Source organism: Nematostella vectensis, chromosome 8, assembly GCF_932526225.1.
Source record: "Nematostella vectensis chromosome 8, jaNemVect1.1, whole genome shotgun sequence".
Taxonomy (NCBI): Eukaryota; Metazoa; Cnidaria; class Anthozoa; order Actiniaria; family Edwardsiidae; genus Nematostella; species Nematostella vectensis.
Genome location: NC_064041.1, coordinates 15,754,617 through 15,771,257, shown reverse-complemented (window position 1 = coordinate 15,771,257; position 16,641 = coordinate 15,754,617). Strand labels below are relative to the sequence as shown.

At 37.9% G+C, this 16,641-nt stretch overlaps 2 protein-coding genes across 3 annotated transcripts; one reads left to right on the top strand and one right to left on the bottom strand.

The window, feature by feature from the left end:
• The first annotated feature begins 45 nt into the window (after positions 1-45).
• On the top strand, positions 46-13,876 carry LOC5505368 (xaa-Pro aminopeptidase 3). Of its 2 annotated transcripts, XM_001626145.3 has the most exons (18): positions 48-325; positions 400-528; positions 1,147-1,203; positions 1,301-1,405; positions 3,077-3,131; positions 3,243-3,335; positions 4,324-4,397; positions 4,706-4,775; positions 5,336-5,399; positions 5,499-5,539; positions 8,631-8,743; positions 9,870-9,979; positions 10,275-10,438; positions 10,847-10,997; positions 11,307-11,379; positions 11,721-11,767; positions 12,401-12,561; positions 13,129-13,876. In XM_001626145.3, exons 1-18 carry the CDS (start codon positions 268-270, stop codon positions 13,247-13,249), a joined length of 1,686 nt encoding a protein of 561 aa, XP_001626195.2. In that variant the 5' UTR covers positions 48-267; the 3' UTR covers positions 13,250-13,876. The 2 variants fall into 2 exon arrangements, with proteins under 2 accessions (XP_032229680.1, XP_001626195.2); XM_032373789.2 differs by lacking the exon at positions 13,129-13,876 and having other exon boundaries at positions 46-325; positions 11,307-11,375; positions 12,401-12,546.
• On the bottom strand, positions 13,306-15,711 carry LOC5505343 (28S ribosomal protein S33, mitochondrial). The gene is made up of 4 exons (XM_032373791.2): positions 15,487-15,711; positions 15,055-15,190; positions 13,894-13,954; positions 13,306-13,404 (listed from the first exon to the last, which is right to left on the bottom strand). Exons 1-4 carry the CDS (start codon positions 15,564-15,566, stop codon positions 13,373-13,375), a joined length of 309 nt encoding a protein of 102 aa, XP_032229682.1. The 5' UTR covers positions 15,567-15,711; the 3' UTR covers positions 13,306-13,372.
• Between the last annotated feature and the right edge of the window lie 930 nt (positions 15,712-16,641).

Genomic DNA, 16,641 nt, shown 5'->3' with positions numbered 1-16,641 from the left:
CGCCCGCGCACTCGCAAACCTACGCGCGACCCGAACACCCGAGCCGCCAGCGGAGAGTTTCGGATGTTAAGCGATAATTAACAAAAACATCACAAATAACTCAGATCTGTGAGTTTATTATGTTAGTCCCTATCATGAGTCAGAACATTGTTGAGGGATCAAACTCAATGATTACCACAATGTTCTGTTAGTCCGTACCTTGATAAGCTCAACGACATATTATTGATAATTTCCGGGCAAACTTCGACTAAGCCAAGCAAAATAATTATGGCAGCGTGCAGAAGTACAAAGCTCTTTAGGATTTCAAGGATAAATATTTCTAATGGTGAGACTCATGTTATTCCTCTCTATTTATAAGCACTAGTTAATCTTGAATCTCTCTATTTATTTTTAATTCAGAAAGGTTTGTGGAAAAATCTCTCGGATTTGGCGGGGCAAGACATCTATCCGTATATAAAAACAAGACATGTGATGTTAAATTTTCAACGAATAACCTGGAACCCAAGACCTCAACCAGACGACACGGAGGCAAGTGTTGACTAAACATTCTTATTTTACATTACAAGCAATATGTTTAAGTTCCAATTCTGATGATGCGTATAAATATAATGATGACCACAATATACCCCCCCCCCCCCCACACACACACACACACATACCCTAACCCTTACTCCTCACCAACCTAATCTGTCAAACAGACAAGGTCAAAATGAGGACAACTTAAGATACCCACATCATTTTCTGCAGCCAAATAAATCCCCATATAATGTAGATGGAACCCCCCCCCCCCCCCCCCCCCCCTCCGAATGTGTTGGACAAAAAAACTATATCTATCCCTACTAACCTGCTAGTACCTTCCTAAGGATAAAGCGGGAGGATCCTGTTTCAGAAAATCCCCTGGTCTCCAAGATAGAGGTTCTTAGATATAATCTGGATAAGAATCTTTGATTATATACTGTTATAGTTTGAAGCAGATTGCTGATTTTGACGTACATAAGAGGGGCAACAAAAACATACTACAAATTAGGCAATGTAAAGTTGATAGCTATCCATGTTTATTCTTTATTTTTTGGCAGGATGTTAGGTCAAAATATTTATTTAAAAAGTATTTGTTGATAAAAATTGTTTGTCTGGTTTTCTTCATAGGTTGCTGGTTCCCAATCTCACACTTTTGCTCTAGCGGCAAGTACTCATTAAATCAAGGTAGAAGTGAAAGCATCCACAATATGGCCCAGTTTTACTTATTTCCCTGTCTGTTATAGTATTAACTTACAAATGGTATGCTGATGTTTTCTGTCAGATAATTTTAACAATCTAAACAACAAAGGTTCCCCGCCAGACATTGCCGAGTACATTGGCCAGCCAATCCATGCCACCCACCCGCATCTGGTGGGAGATGGAGAACGTAAGTAAAGGATGTGATGGTAGTGATGATGTGATGATGATGCTGTCACTGTTGATTATGATGATTTTGATTACATGTATAATGATGTCAACCTGATAACGAGTATTTTGATTTCTCTTATGATAATATTTTATCTTATATACTAGTTAATTGATTTGTTTATTTTATATGTGTAGCAATGTTGTTTCTGTTTGTTATTATTATTGTTGTTGTTGTTATTATTACGTGTACATATTTTATTTTTTCTGAATTTTGAATAAAGTTATAATAGTATTTAATAAAATATTATTAATATTATTATTATCATCATTATCTTTACTTAATGAGCGCCACTAGGATAATATTTTTTTTAATTTTCATATCTTTTTATCATTTTCACTATTAGAATTATTATTATAATGTCATTATTATCATCATCACTATCACTATCATTATCATTATCACTATCACTATCACTATCACTATCACTATTGTTATCGTTATCGTTATCACTATCACTATCATTATCGTTATCATTATCATTATCATTATCATTATTATTATATTAAACAATAAAAACAATTCTTAATTTAAAAATGATTCTGATAATTCACATTCAACCATTCCTTCTCTTGTGTATTATCTGTAATTGTAACACACCTCCTCACCAGTTCCATTGAAAGGCTCTTTCCCACCTGCTTCTTGTGGTAACAACAGGTGGCAGACAAACTTTAGACTTTAACTCATCATCCAACAACTCTGATCTTTTGTCATCCCACCTTGTTGAACTAAGGGATACAATACCACAAGACTTCTAAGACAGCTTTTTGAAAAAGTATTTGATTCCGTATTGAGAGAGACATGCTTAACTTGAAAAGATTGAGGAATTATTTAAAAGATGAATAATGTTAGTCAGATTTCATCCTGTGAAAGTAGCTTCTGGAGCTGTGACAATCTTTGCTATTCTTTGTGTTCTCTTCTATCATTTAAACCATCATCAAAAAGAAGACATCCGATCAGAGTTTAGTAATGGATACTCTTTGTTGCCATGGAGATCTGGAAAAAGGTCTGGAAAATTCTCCGGGGATAGTCCATTTGAAATAAAGCCAAGTAAACCTGGTGCAGTTGATGTTTTTCCAACCACAAGAACAAATAAAGGGGAATAAACACATGGATAATGGTCAGAGTCCATCTACTTGTGAAAATAGCTTTTGGAGCTGTGACAGTTTTTGCTATTCTTTGTGTACTCTGCTATCATTTAAACCATCATCAAAAAGACGACATTAGTACAAAGTTTGTTATGAGAACTATTGGATACTCTTCGTCCACATGGAGATCTACAGAAGGGTCTGGGACATTCTCCAAAGCTGGACTTTTTGATAAGAAACTTGGTAAACCTGGCATGGTGGACATGTTTCCGACCCCACGACCCAAACCAAGGGGCATCCCATTAGATACATTTGGTATGTCAGAATAACTGACTTGGGGAATGTTGAATTAGAAAACATCTGAAATATGGTTTGATAGAGCAAGCTTGATAAAGTGCTGAAAAAGCTTGCCTGTAACAAATAGCACAGTTTTGCAGAGTTAGATTGTTGGGAATATTTTTTTCTTACTGGTGAATTATTGATATTTGTTTTTTAATTGTTACACAAACCCCTTTAAGTAACAAAAGGCTTTCTTGTCTTACAGTGACACCTGGAATTACGAAAAAAGAGTACAAAGACCGGAGACACAAACTCATGAGGTGGGGATGTAAAATGTGATGTGTTGATTGTGATCAGAGATACCTTTGTACTTGGCCATGACATGGAAAGTGCTTTCTCTTCTTATAGTGATGTGAATTTATTTATCACAGCTTGCTGTACAATACTCATTTTGGAGAATTGCATGACAAACACCTTGTCATCATACCAGGAAATCCAAACCAGTTCATGTCTACCGACATACCGTAAGAACTAACAATTCTTATTTATAATAAATTTCACTGGCTGTTCCTCCCTCCCTTTCCCAACCTTTTGGGTTGTGCTGTGTTTTTGTTGTTGTTGTCATTTTTATTTGGGGGGGGGGGGGCAGAGGGCAAATTTTTTGTGCTAAGTATCTTTTGGGTACTCTCAGACTGTCCTTTCTTTGCATACATCTATTTAGAAAATTGTGACAGTTCACAGAAGACCAAACACGCAAGTTTGCCGTTTCATCACAGTATATAAACGGAAAGCTTGCTAAAGTGAGACAGAAAGTTTGCGCTTGCGCAACGGAAAGCACCCAAACCCAAAACGGAAAGTTCTCTCTTGCAAAGGGAAACTTCACACTCGGATTAAAACTGTATGCAAATGAAGCCATGTTTGGTTTTCTTGTGAAATGTCACAATTGTTGCTTGTGTGTCTACGAACAAAAATACAGCCCAGTCAACCTAGTGTTTTACCAAAAAGTAATTGCAGCACAAGTAATTTCACTCTTAAATGACAGAGTAGTATTGGTATTGGATTCTTTAGTTACAGGTATTCATGAGCACACTTGCAGGGTGATCTCGTCAAGAGTGTGTTTGCGGAGGGCTAGTGCACCATCAATAACAATATTATAATAACAGATGGTTGACAAAAGACATTGTTTATTGTCACATTTCAAGATGTTCCCCCACGAGAACTTTTGGGAACTTTTGGGATATTGTTTAGAATGTCTTTTCTTATCATTTAGCAGTCAAAATTGTTTGTGTTGCAATTACTTTTTGGTAAGGCTATAAATTTGCATAGATTGACTCGGGGCTATTTACAGAGTACTTGAAAATGTGGATTAATCATGTGATGAGTTAATTTATCGTTGGTATTCTTACGAAAGATACAAACAGCAGTCAGTCTTCCAAATGGGCATACAGGTATATACAGTACGTAGCTGTATTTTTGTTGATCATTCTAAATCCCATATCTTTTGTTTTCCAGGTATCCATTCAGGCAGAACACAGACTTCTTGTACCTCACTGGTTTTCAAGAACCGGATGCTGTGCTACTCTTAGGTAATAAAAAGGCTACTTGTACATCACTGGTTTCCAAAAACCGAATGCTGCTACTCTTAGGTAATAAGTCTGTGTACTTCTATTGCCAAGTCTGGCCATAGGAGGTGTGTTTGTGTGTGTCTGTGGGGGGAGGGGGGGCACATGAAGGTTGTATTTAATCATATCTATAGATATGATTAAGTATTAAAGGGAAAAAATACAGTGCTATAGCCTATAGGCATGATTGTGTCAGAGTTGGGATTAAATTGGAGTTCTGAGCTTCAACCATTTAAGCTTTTTTCTTCTGTTTTTTTTTCTTCTGGTTTCAGAGAGTAAGGATGGCCTCTCAATGCCATACCACGAAAGCTTACTTTTTGTCAGACCTCGAGACAAAAAAAGGTTCTGTGGATAACTTAAAATACCCTTATATTTTTCAGATGAGTATAAGTTCCTGGCTTGTTCAGCTTCCTTGAGTAGATAGATCTGCAAATGTAATTTTCAGGCAATACTGTAGCATGGCCCCACCTTGAGTAGATAGATCTGCAAATGTAATTTTCAGGCAATACTGTAGCATGGCCCCGCCTTGAGTAGATAGATCTGCAAATGTAATTTTCAGGCAATACTGTAGCATGGCCCCGCCTTGAGTAGATAGATCTGCAAATGTAATTTTCAGGCAATACTGTAGCATGGCCCCGCCTTGAGTAGATAGATCTGCAAATGTAATTTTCAGGCAATAGCATGGCCCCACCTTGAAAACTTTGTCTTTTAGAGAGTTTAGTTTTGCAAAACATTTTTTTCATTTGATTGACATTACAAACAATATACATCACAATTGACAATTGACCCAACCCATTCATCTTGCTGCCTTTTTTTCCTAAATTCTTACTAAAATGCCTCAATATTGCAGATTTTGTTTGATCTCGTTTTTACTAAATGACTTGTTTTGTCTCTTTGTGTAGAGAAATGTGGGAAGGTTCCCGTGCTGGTATTCAGGGTGCAATCAACATATTTGGTGCAGACGAGGTATTCACATAATCAAACTTTTTCTTGCTACATAGTCAATTCATGTTTTTCTACTTTGATGGTAAATGTAGATTATCATGTTTGTTTCTTTTCTAAAAGGCATATTCTGTGAACGACTTATCATCTATTCTACAAGAAAGGTATAGTGCATTATGAACATGTAGCCAGGATTTGCAGAGATAGGGAGATAGGGAGTGCACAGTCATTGTGTAGAATAAGGAGGGGGGTTAACCCCCTCCCCCCCATGGGCTGCCTTTTTTATAGTTTTCATTGTGTCTGTTCATGTCAAAATTCTTAAGCTAGATTCGCTCCTGCACATATAGCATTGAAACATGTTCCCTATTGCTTGATGGCATTTTCTTAGTGACAAGACGATAGCCTAGTTTTGATACAGTCACCAATGCATACAAACAATAACCTCTAGTCAGGCTTACTTTAATTAATGGTGAATGGTTAGAATAGAGAGAACAGAGCTCCAAATTGACACTTGTGTCTTGTGTGTACTGGTGTGTATATTGAACCTGGGCTATTGTTAGCATCACTTAAGGGTGTACTGACATTAGTGTTGCTCAGTAACCACGTTGCTACGCTGGTGGCGTTGAGCGCGCGCATATACATTACACGGAATTCGTCATTTCAAGCTTTCCTGAAGTAAAAGAAATAAAAATTTGTGTTTCAAGTTCCAAAAAATTGACTTTAAGTTGATCTCAGCCTTTTCGGGTGAGGATATTTCCAGTATTTCGTAAAAACGAAGATTAAGCGAAGATTTAGTCAAGCCAACCATTTTGAAGCCAAAGTTTTCAATTTTCACTACCTGCGCGTGCTGCAAAAACCAAACGCTTGCGCACGCACTGAAAATTTTATTTCAAAGTAGCGCGCACTGTATCAGAATTTTAAAATACTTTTTCAATTTTCATCATGACATGACGTATATTGTTCCTTTGAAGTGTAAATACCACGAAACACTATTGGAATTTGTTTTTAAACTTAATTTCAATTTCATATTTTGAGATATCAGTGTGTCTGAGCAGGCTGAATGAGCACACGCGGGCTTTGTTTCATTTCCGGTTCTGCGTTTTCTTAAAACTTTTTTAGAGCCAAGTTATTTCAAAATGCAACATTCTTTCTGTATTCCTTTTTTTGAAATTCTCCTTCATATAGCCAAGCATGGATTTAGCGTTAATCTAACAGAAACCAAAGTTATATCAAATAATCTGGATTTAAGGACCTTTGAAAAATCATAAAAAAACAATAACTCAATCATTTCTAAAATGCATGCTTGGCTTAATGCACCCATCCCTCAAGATTCATAAAACGTATTCAGTATTTGTTTTCGAGCAATTTTACTTGAAATATCTGCTTTTATATGTATCTATGACGTCACATTATGACATCACTGGGCAACGTCATCATAATAGTCAGCACACCTGTGGTGGTCAACTTGGCAAATATCAGACCCTTATGACTTTCTAAAAGGCTTTTCTATATGCTATATTTAATTTTCCTTAGCAACAGATGTCAGTACACCCTTAAAACCTGCCTCAACGTTGGAAACATGGCAAATGATCAGGCCCTTCACAATTGCCTGCCTTGCTACACGAGACCACATACACAGCACCTGCACAATATCAGCACAAAAGACATGGGACTTGCTGTAGGTCTCTGATAAGTTGCTGGCTAGCTGCACAAACCAAACGGGATTTCTATTTCCGCCTAGATGCCCTGGAGTCTTCTGTTATTGTAAAATATTTGTTTTTTAGCAGCCTGTACCCAAAAAGAAATTTTCTCAGCAATATGTAAACTGTGATTTGGAGGGCAAAGCCACGCCCCTTCTGATGAAGCCTGTACTAATTTCCTTATATAAAGAAATATATATATCTTATAATGCTCGTTTATTTCAACCGTTTGCAGTTCTTTTACAACTGAATTACCGGTGGGGTCAGCTAACTACAAAATACATTACACCATACATAATTCATAATAACATTAAATCCCCAGCATATTGCGCTGAGACGAATTTGGAAAAACGGTCCGTGCGACCCGGAACCACACTATGTGCGCGCTTAGATCTTAGGGAGTATGACGAATTGGAGGATATAAGTCTGCTTGACACTAGGGGATATAAGACGCTCCCCTGTTTGATATTGCTTATGAATTTTCTGCACACATTGTGACGCCGCGCCTCTAAAGAAGACAAGCATGCGCGTTCGAGGGCGTCCTCGTAGCTAAGGCCACTACCGAAAATTATTCCTAGAGATCTTTTTTGAATTCTTTCTAAGGCAGCACATAGGTATTGCGGAAGGTTGGAAAAGACAACGCAGGCATACTCTAAGATGGACCTTATAAGAGAACAGTATACAGACACTAAATCCCTTTCTGGGACACCACATGATTTTAGTTTTCTGAGTGCATAGAGACGACGGTTTGACTTTTTGATCACATAGTCACAGTGCGATGACCAACTAAGGTCCGAAGAGATATACACACCGAGAAGCTTGAAACTGGTGACTGACTCAATAACGGAACCGCCGACCGCTATTGGTTGGCACTGAGAACTATTGTACTGTAAAAAATCAACCCGCATCTCCTTGCACTTACTAGGATTTAACAGCATGTTATTATTTTGTGCGAAATTGTTGACATTATTTACCATATGTCTCATGACAGATGGAGCGTTGCGAGGAATTATTTCTAGAATAGATAAGTCATCAACGTATTTCACCCTAGGACCCCAGGCGCGCACTAGATCATCTACCATAACTGCAAATAAAATGGGGCTCAATTTGGTTCCCTGAGGAATTCCACCATTTGGGGATTTACAAGCTGATGACGAGTTAGCAATTTGGACACTCTGTGACCTTCCTTGAAGAAAAGTGGGTGGTGGGGTTGGGGCGTGCCGCCCGGGCCCCCTCCCCTGTTACAGCCCTGTTTGTGCTATACTAGCACTATTGGTCTACCCTTCTACGGCCCTGTTTGCGCTATACTAACACTATTGGTCTACCCTTCTACGGCCCTGTTTGCGCTATACTAACACTATTGGTCTACCCTTCTACGGCCCTGTTTGCGCTATACTAACACTATTGGTCTACCCTGCTACGGCCCTGTATGCGCTATACTAAACTCTAAATTGGTCTACCCTGCTACGGCCCTGTTTGTGCTATACTAACACTATACAGCCCTGTTTGCGCTATACTAACACTATTTATTCTATTTTGATTTATACGCACTTAGGTATGGTGGTAAAGGCTACTGCATCTGGTATGATCATATTCGCACAACAAACCCCCTACTCCATGCCGAAATAAGCGGAGTACTTTTCAAGACTCCAGAATTCACCTTTAAACGTAAGAGACATTTATTCTATAACCATTAGTAGTATTCAACTCCATAAATGATCGATGCATTATGTCCTCATGAATGTCGTAATCTTATAAAAGAAGCGTTTGATTGACTGGATTTTTCTGGAAATCTCTAAATGATCAAAACGGATTTTAAGAAAAAAGGCCTGCTTTTTATTACCATAGAGGTTCCAACAGCGTTCCTATTCAGCTTTTAGCCCATTACACACATTCTTTGTTTTCAATTCAATTCAATTTTCTATTTCTTTTCAATTTTACGTTAGTGGTTACTCAACCCACAAATAGCGTAGCTAGTCGAGGTGGGTTGAGTTTTAAATATATTGGAATAATTGTTTATTATTTTATTTTGAAAAAAAAGTACTGACACACACACAGAAAATACTAGACTAAAACAAGAAAAACCAATACAAACACAGAAGGACGAAAAGGAGAAGAGAACATTCTTTGTTTTCAATTCAATTTTTTTCAATTCAGTTCAATTTTTATTTCTTTTCAATTTTACATTAGTGGTTACTCAACCCACAAATAGCGTAGCTAGTCAAGGTGGGTTGAGTTTTAAATATATTGGAATAATTGTTTATTATTTTATTTTGAAAAACAGTACTGACACACACACAGAAAATACTAGACTAAAACAAGAAAACCATGACAAACACAGAAGGACAAAAAGGAGAAGATAACATTCTTTGTTTTCAATTCAATTTTTTTTAAATTCAATTCAATTTTTATTTCTTTTCAATTTTACATTTATAGTGGTTACTCAACCCACAAATAGCGTAGCTAGTCGAGGTGGGTTGAGTTTTAAATATATTGGAATAATTGTTTATTATTTTATTTTGAAAAAAAAGATCATTAATATGAATTATATTATATTAATATAAATAATAAAACTATTTCCTAGAATAGAGCCTGGGGAACTCCACAACCAATCTTTCTAGCATCAGACAGGCGATATATTGATTCTCTCTAACTGAGTTAAGGCAGCCTTGCTCTACCCTTAGAGCTAAGCTTCTATGACTTGCTTTCCTTTGTCCATTTATTTCAATGTTTAGCCTGTAGTTTGAATTTCCAGTGTGACTTTTTTGTAAATATTGTTTCTGTTGTACCCCAGGTCTACTGTCCCTCGGCCATAAACTTCACATGTTGAGGCTGATCAAGTCGCCTGCTGAGATTGCGCTGCTGCGGAAGTCCGCCTCTGTCGCTGCACAATCCATCACTAAAGTATAAAATGCTTAAAATACCAACAGTGATTTAAATGTGGTTTTATGGTGCGTTATAACGAAGTCAGTCGTAAAATTCCCAATTTTCTCTAATTCCACAATTATATGCATACAACGTAACATGGTTATTTGTTGCAGAAGACTTCCAATTGATCCGAATAAGCAAACTTCAGCCTTACACTGACCTCTAGTCTATGTCACAGTTTCTACTAGTTTGTATTATACATGTGGTTATAAACCCAAGCATTTGAGAGCAAAACATGTTTAGTTTAAAAATTGTCTTGCTGCTATTGCAGGTGATGCAAAATACTCGTCCTGGCATGGAGGAGTCACGGGCTCATGCCCTGATGGAGTACGAGTGTCGGATGCAGGGGGCAGATAGACTTGCATACCCCCCTGTGGTGGCTGGAGGGGCCCTGGCCAACACCCTACATTACATTAACAACACTCAAGTACTAAGGTTAGAGCAACTTAAAAGGAGACTTGGATACCAACCTTAGGTTGAAGGCCCCTCCATAGACAACACCCTACATTACATTAACAACACTCAAGTACTAAGGTTAGAGCAACTTAAAAGGAGACTTGGATACCAACCTTAGGTTGAAGGCCCCTCCATAGACAACACCCTACATTACATTAACAACGCTCAAGTACTAAGGTTAGAGCAACTTAAAAGGAGACTTGGATACCAACCTTAGGTTGAAGGACCCTCCATAGACAACACCCTACACTATGGAGAGAATGTAGAGAAGGACTTGCATATCCGTATAATGGCACTCCAGATCAAGGACACCAGAGCTTACACGATAGAGTTACATTGGCCCAAGTGTTTGTGCAGAAACATGTTTAACTTTTTTCACTCCTTCAGAGATGGTGATCTAGTGCTGATGGATTCCGGATGTGAGTACCATGGCTACGCCAGTGATATCACTCGCACATGGCCAGTCAACGGGACCTTCACAGGACCTCAGAGAGAGCTTTATGATATTGTACTAGAAGTGCAAAAAACTTGTATTTCGGTAAGATAATCAGTTTTCCCATAATCACTATGTCAGGACAAATGCTTTAGTTTTATTCAGCGCAAATTTGATGTATGTGTTTTGTCAAATGTTTAGGCAGCAAAGGTTGTGGTACCACATCCAATGCGCCTTGCTTTATTAACCAGTCAGATACAAGAAATGTAAGAATCACTGGCATGTGAAAATATTTTAGACCTGTTGCTGTAATTGGCTAACCACAGAGAAAATCTTAACTATGCGGCTGGTAAAAAATTGGTATGAACTAATCTGCAAATCACAAATAATCATTTTTTTTTTATTTCTCCCCAGCTTTGCCACAAAGACATTACACTTGACTACCTACACACAGTCATGCTCACTTTACTAGCTGAAGGACTCGTAAGTAAGTCACTTTTGGTTTTGAAACACTCATATTTGTTTTTTGTTAAACCCATTGACTCCTATACTGGCATGTACTGGCCATTGACTAGACTCACAGTATTTGACTTTGTATAAAACACAATGTAATTAAGTAAATAGTATTTGCTGTGTTTTTGTTTTGTGTTGTGTACATGTGAATTCTCTTCAAGTAAAAAAAATAATTTTTAGGCAAAATGAAAACTTTGATTGAAGGTGAAACTAGCCTCTTTTTCTAGCCATTGCGGGCTAAAAGAAATGAGCCTGGAAATCAAGCCTTGTGTGAAATACTTATTTGGTTTTACTCATTTATGGTTTGTGTTGCAGAGGCCGGCATTCTACCAAATAACTTGACCGAGTCCCAAACAAAACAGGTGACATCACATGCATACATGCTGGCTAGGGCTGTATGTGCTGGTTGGCAGGGGGTATTTTATCTTAATGGGTGAAAGTTATGTTACATGTACAGTGCCGTAGTGCGCCTCGTTATATTGGGGGAGGGGCACAATAAAGAAATATTAAGAAAATATTTGTGGGCCTACCTGTCATTTCCTTATAATGTTTTAACATATTGGGGGGGGGGGGGGGGGGGGGGCTGTGCCCAACCCCTATGAGGTGGATTTTTTTGTGACACCTCAATGTCATTTTAGGATTATTTTATTTATTGTATATCTTAGGGAGGGAACCGCAAGTTCATTTGTATGATCACAATGATATGAATTATTATAAATGATTGTCACCTTTTGTACTTTTTTGTTGACATTTTCATTTAAATGCCAAGAAATTCTAAAGGCATGTGGTAATACTAATAGATCATAGATATCCCTCCAGCCCAGAGCATTCTACATAGTGGCTACTCCAGGTGCATATTAGAAGAAAATATTTGGCCATCCTGCATTTAAAAATGACCCACTTTTGGGAGGCCAAAAGGGATTCGCTTCCACCCTGCCAATCCCTTGGTATGAGCTTGTTCTCCAAAGATGACATTTTCATTGTCTTCCCTCCAGGTTGCTGTTGAGTTGTGTCCTCACCATGTAGGCCACTACCTCGGCATGGATGTACACGACACCCACCTTGTGAGCCGCAGCCTAAGTATGCAGCCAGGAATGGTGGTTACCATAGAACCTGGACTGTATATCAACAGCAACAACAAGATTATTGATAAAAGGTACTTAAGGATGCAACATGTTTGTAAAATGATGGTTACCATGGAACCGGGACTGTATATCAACCTCATAATTGATAAAAGGTGCTTTATAGAGGTTGAAGTATAAGAGGAGAATCCTCAGTCCGCTAAGGTGATTTTTTTTCATATGTACTGAGTATAATTCAGCCCTTCTAATGGAAGTGAACAAAGCCATAAATTACAGTAGCTCACTGGGGCTTCTGACATGAAGGAATTGATCATAAGCATCCATCATCCTACGGCCGCGATGTCTCACACAACAGTTTGCCACACTTGGCGATCGGCCATGGCAGATTACAGGTCCTGCTGCGGGATCACGTGTCCTTGATATAGTGTCAGGAAAGGTCAGCTTGCAAGACGTGGCCATCAGCCGGGGTTCCACAGGATTAGATGGATTTGCCCGAAAGCAGTGTCCAGCGTATTCGCTGCACACTAAACGAATTAATTAAGTAGGCACTGTAGAAAATTGATTATTCAATAATTTTTCAATTTTATGTCTCTTTTTCCAGATATCTGATTAATCATTTTGCCAATCTCTTATTTCTCCAGGTACCATGGAATTGGTATTCGCATTGAGGATGATATTCTCATAACAGAAGAAGGCCAAGAGGTTCTAAGTGCAGAGTGTCCCAAGGATCCAGAGGAGATCGAGAAGCTTATGAGAAGATAGCAGGTTACAACGTATTTAACTGATTAGACATACTAGGTGTGGATCCTCACTACACATAAAACCAGTGTATTTTTTATTAATGTTACAATTATGTACAGTACAATTTTAGTCTTAATCATTTTCTTATTTCTTCTTTTTTGAGCGCTTTCCCTCTCCTGTACAAGATAAACAGAAAACAGTTTTTAGTAGAAGGCTTTTTTTTTCAAATTTTGTCTTTACTAATTAAAAGTAATCAGTTCTGTTTGTGGAATTGGGCTTTATGTACCATACCACCCTTTGTATTACCATGCTGCCACCCCAGAAAACCTCAAACTGCAAACAATATTCTTTCAATCAGAAGTTTTGATCTTATACATGTTTGTGTTTTCAAACAGGCAACAAAACTCATTGATTCACGAATTTCAATTTTAAAATTTTTATTTCAAGGGAAGAATCATCTGAGTCTATAAGTTTTATGGACTTTGGATCGTTGTAATAGAACAAAATTTAATAGTAAATAGGACAGAAAAAGGTACTGAGGTAATTATAGACTATTAATAGATTTTTGTCTTCCATGGTACTGTAAATAATAAATAGGTAGTTCAACTAGCAAGGAAAGGTAATTTAATAAATTTATAGTATTTGTAAGCATGGCGATTGTTTACCTTTCTTGGGAGGACCTTTCCCTCTTTCCTTCCTCCTGACAGCCATTTCTTCCTTGAAATCCTACAGGAACAGAAACACAGTAATTTGCATCCCCCCTAAGAAAACTACCAATAAGTAGTATGCAGTGCAAATTTTTTTCGGATTAAAACAGTTGAATTCTGAGAACTCAAATGTTCACAGAGCCATGAAAGGAGAATTGTACAAATGACCCTGATAAGAGATATATTTACATCAATGTGCCCCCAACAATTAGTGATAGTCCCCAAAACAAACACTGAGAAATGTTTCATAAAAAGAGGTCTGGGATCGAAGGATACCCAGCAGAAGTAGATGAACAAATGTATGCTAAACAAGACCCAGGTGTGAGCTGGTATGGATGGTATGGATAACCCAAAGCATAAGCAATGGTTAGGGAGCATTCAATAAATACACCAAGGGGAGGAGAGGGAAGATATTAGGGGGGGCTCCGAAATTTTTAAGCCACCAAGTGGGGCTCCGAAAAAAGCGGTCCTTTAAAGGGGGGGCTCTGAAAACAGTAACAAATTGAATTTGGGGGATTTTGAAAAGCAAACAACTGATTGAAAAAATCCCTGCACCATTTTACATGATTTTACTTGCAAAAAAATATGAGGTATTCCTAAAAGAATTAACGCCTTTTAATCCTGAGAGAAAATAAAATCCTGCCGACTTAAATTCACCCCCCCTCCCCCTTGGGCTGCCTTTTTTTATTATTTTCATGTCTGTTCATTCCAAAGTAGCTACTTTTACTAGGTAAAAAGCTAGATCTGTCCCTCTGTTGGACTCTGATATGATGACAAACTTGACTGGAACATCAATTCGGAAAAGGAGGGCAACTTCGCAGTATTCATTTTCCAGATTTAAAGCCTTTTTGTTTATTAAGGTTGTAAGTGGAGGGCACAGAAAAAAAATTTACAAGGAAAGGGAGGAGTTTCGAAATTTTAAGGTGTCTTGAGTAAAAATCTTCCCTCCTTCCCCGTTGGTGTATTTAATAAACACTCCCTTAAAAAAACATCCAAAGACCAAGCACAGCCACCAGGGAAACTACATCTGATGGCAAATAATGAGGTGACAGCGGCGGCGGCGACGATGATGATAATGATGATGATGACAAAGTGGTAATAGTGATAATGATGACTTACCAAATGATCATCACGATAAAATCCCAGATGTCGCAGTCTTAGTAGAAGAGAGTTGAACTGCTTCAGCGGAGGATAGTAGCTGTTTATAGCTCCACCAAGCGGTCGACGACTGAAATGTGTCACAACCTTGTATGACCTACAAAGATCACCACGGAAGACGTGACCAAGAAATAATAGCAGCTTTGCTATAAGCAGTCTGCTCTTCCCCTATCAGTATGGCCACAAAGGCAAAGTATCCAAACCTGATAACGTCAGGGCCGACTTGGCTTAAATACACTGATCCCCTATGCACCCACAACATTATCAGATATGGCACCTTTCGGCCATAGAACTGCCGTGAAATGACAACGTTTTTCTAAAAGGTCTTAGCATGTTTGGTTATTTTGGGTTGCCTGTGTAACGGTGTACAGTAGCTTAGTACTTAGTACTCACTGTTTTGTCACTGGCCTTGTCAACTTTCCAAAGATTCTTGCTTGAAGCAAGGCCATTTTCCGCGCATAATTCGTACTCATCTTGCAAAAAACGTCTTACTCGATCTCTTGCTTCCCCCTATAAAATCATTGCTATTGTAAAATGAACTCAAAACGCCGCAAACAACTGCTTTCCTCGACACTGAACCGAAACCACCAAAATGCAAAGTCAGAGTCATACGAGAGAGACTGGGGCAAGCACGTGTTTAGATATAATACAGCCGCTGACATATGTACGTAAGGCTCAGTCTGCCTCAAACCAAAACAAACTCAAACATGAGACTTCTAAAGAAATCAAGGAAGAATGCCGCTTCGTTATTTTTGCTTGCTTAAAGTAATATCCCAGAAACCTTTAAACACCAGTTTGATTATAAAGTTTCGATGCTGAAGAGGCATGAAAATAGTCAGTTTATGGTAAGAGTGAGATTATTTTGGCTCCTAGCTAGTACTGTAGGTTATCTTACTGTGTATTGTTTTTGAAACTTTGTGTATTCTACTAATTGTGGCATATATGCTAGATACGTACCTAGATTAATACCCCAGATCTAGATACCTTGGACTATCTATGTCTATTGTTGTATGTCTTCTTGCAAAAAAGTCATTTCAACTTTTTTTGACTATCAGATTGGTTTGGAACTTTTTGATTGACAAATGCCAAATTCTCAATGTATAATTTTAAATGTTCATCTAAGGATTACTCAGATAAGAAAATGTACCTTATTACACTTAATTTTCGCAACGCAGAATTTCGCGATTTTGAGATGGCAATATTTTGTGACACTTTATTCCCGCGATTTCCCTATTTTCGTAAAAACCAGATTTCGTGCATTATTATTTTCACGGCACTGAATTTTAACGTCACTTTATTTTCACAAATCTCTTAAAATCGCGAAATTAAAGTTATGGAAAAATTAAGTGTAATAAGGTATATTAACTAAGCTCTAATATTTGCTTGCAGACTTTGGTTAGCAGAGGGTTTTTTTCTAAGAGCAGTAATAAGCAAATGATGGATCCCATACATTTTGTTTTTCATAATAAGATGATGATCCCCCATCATTAGGTAAAAAACAAGCTATTTAATGGCCTCATATGTTTGTGTCTAACATACTGCACAGGT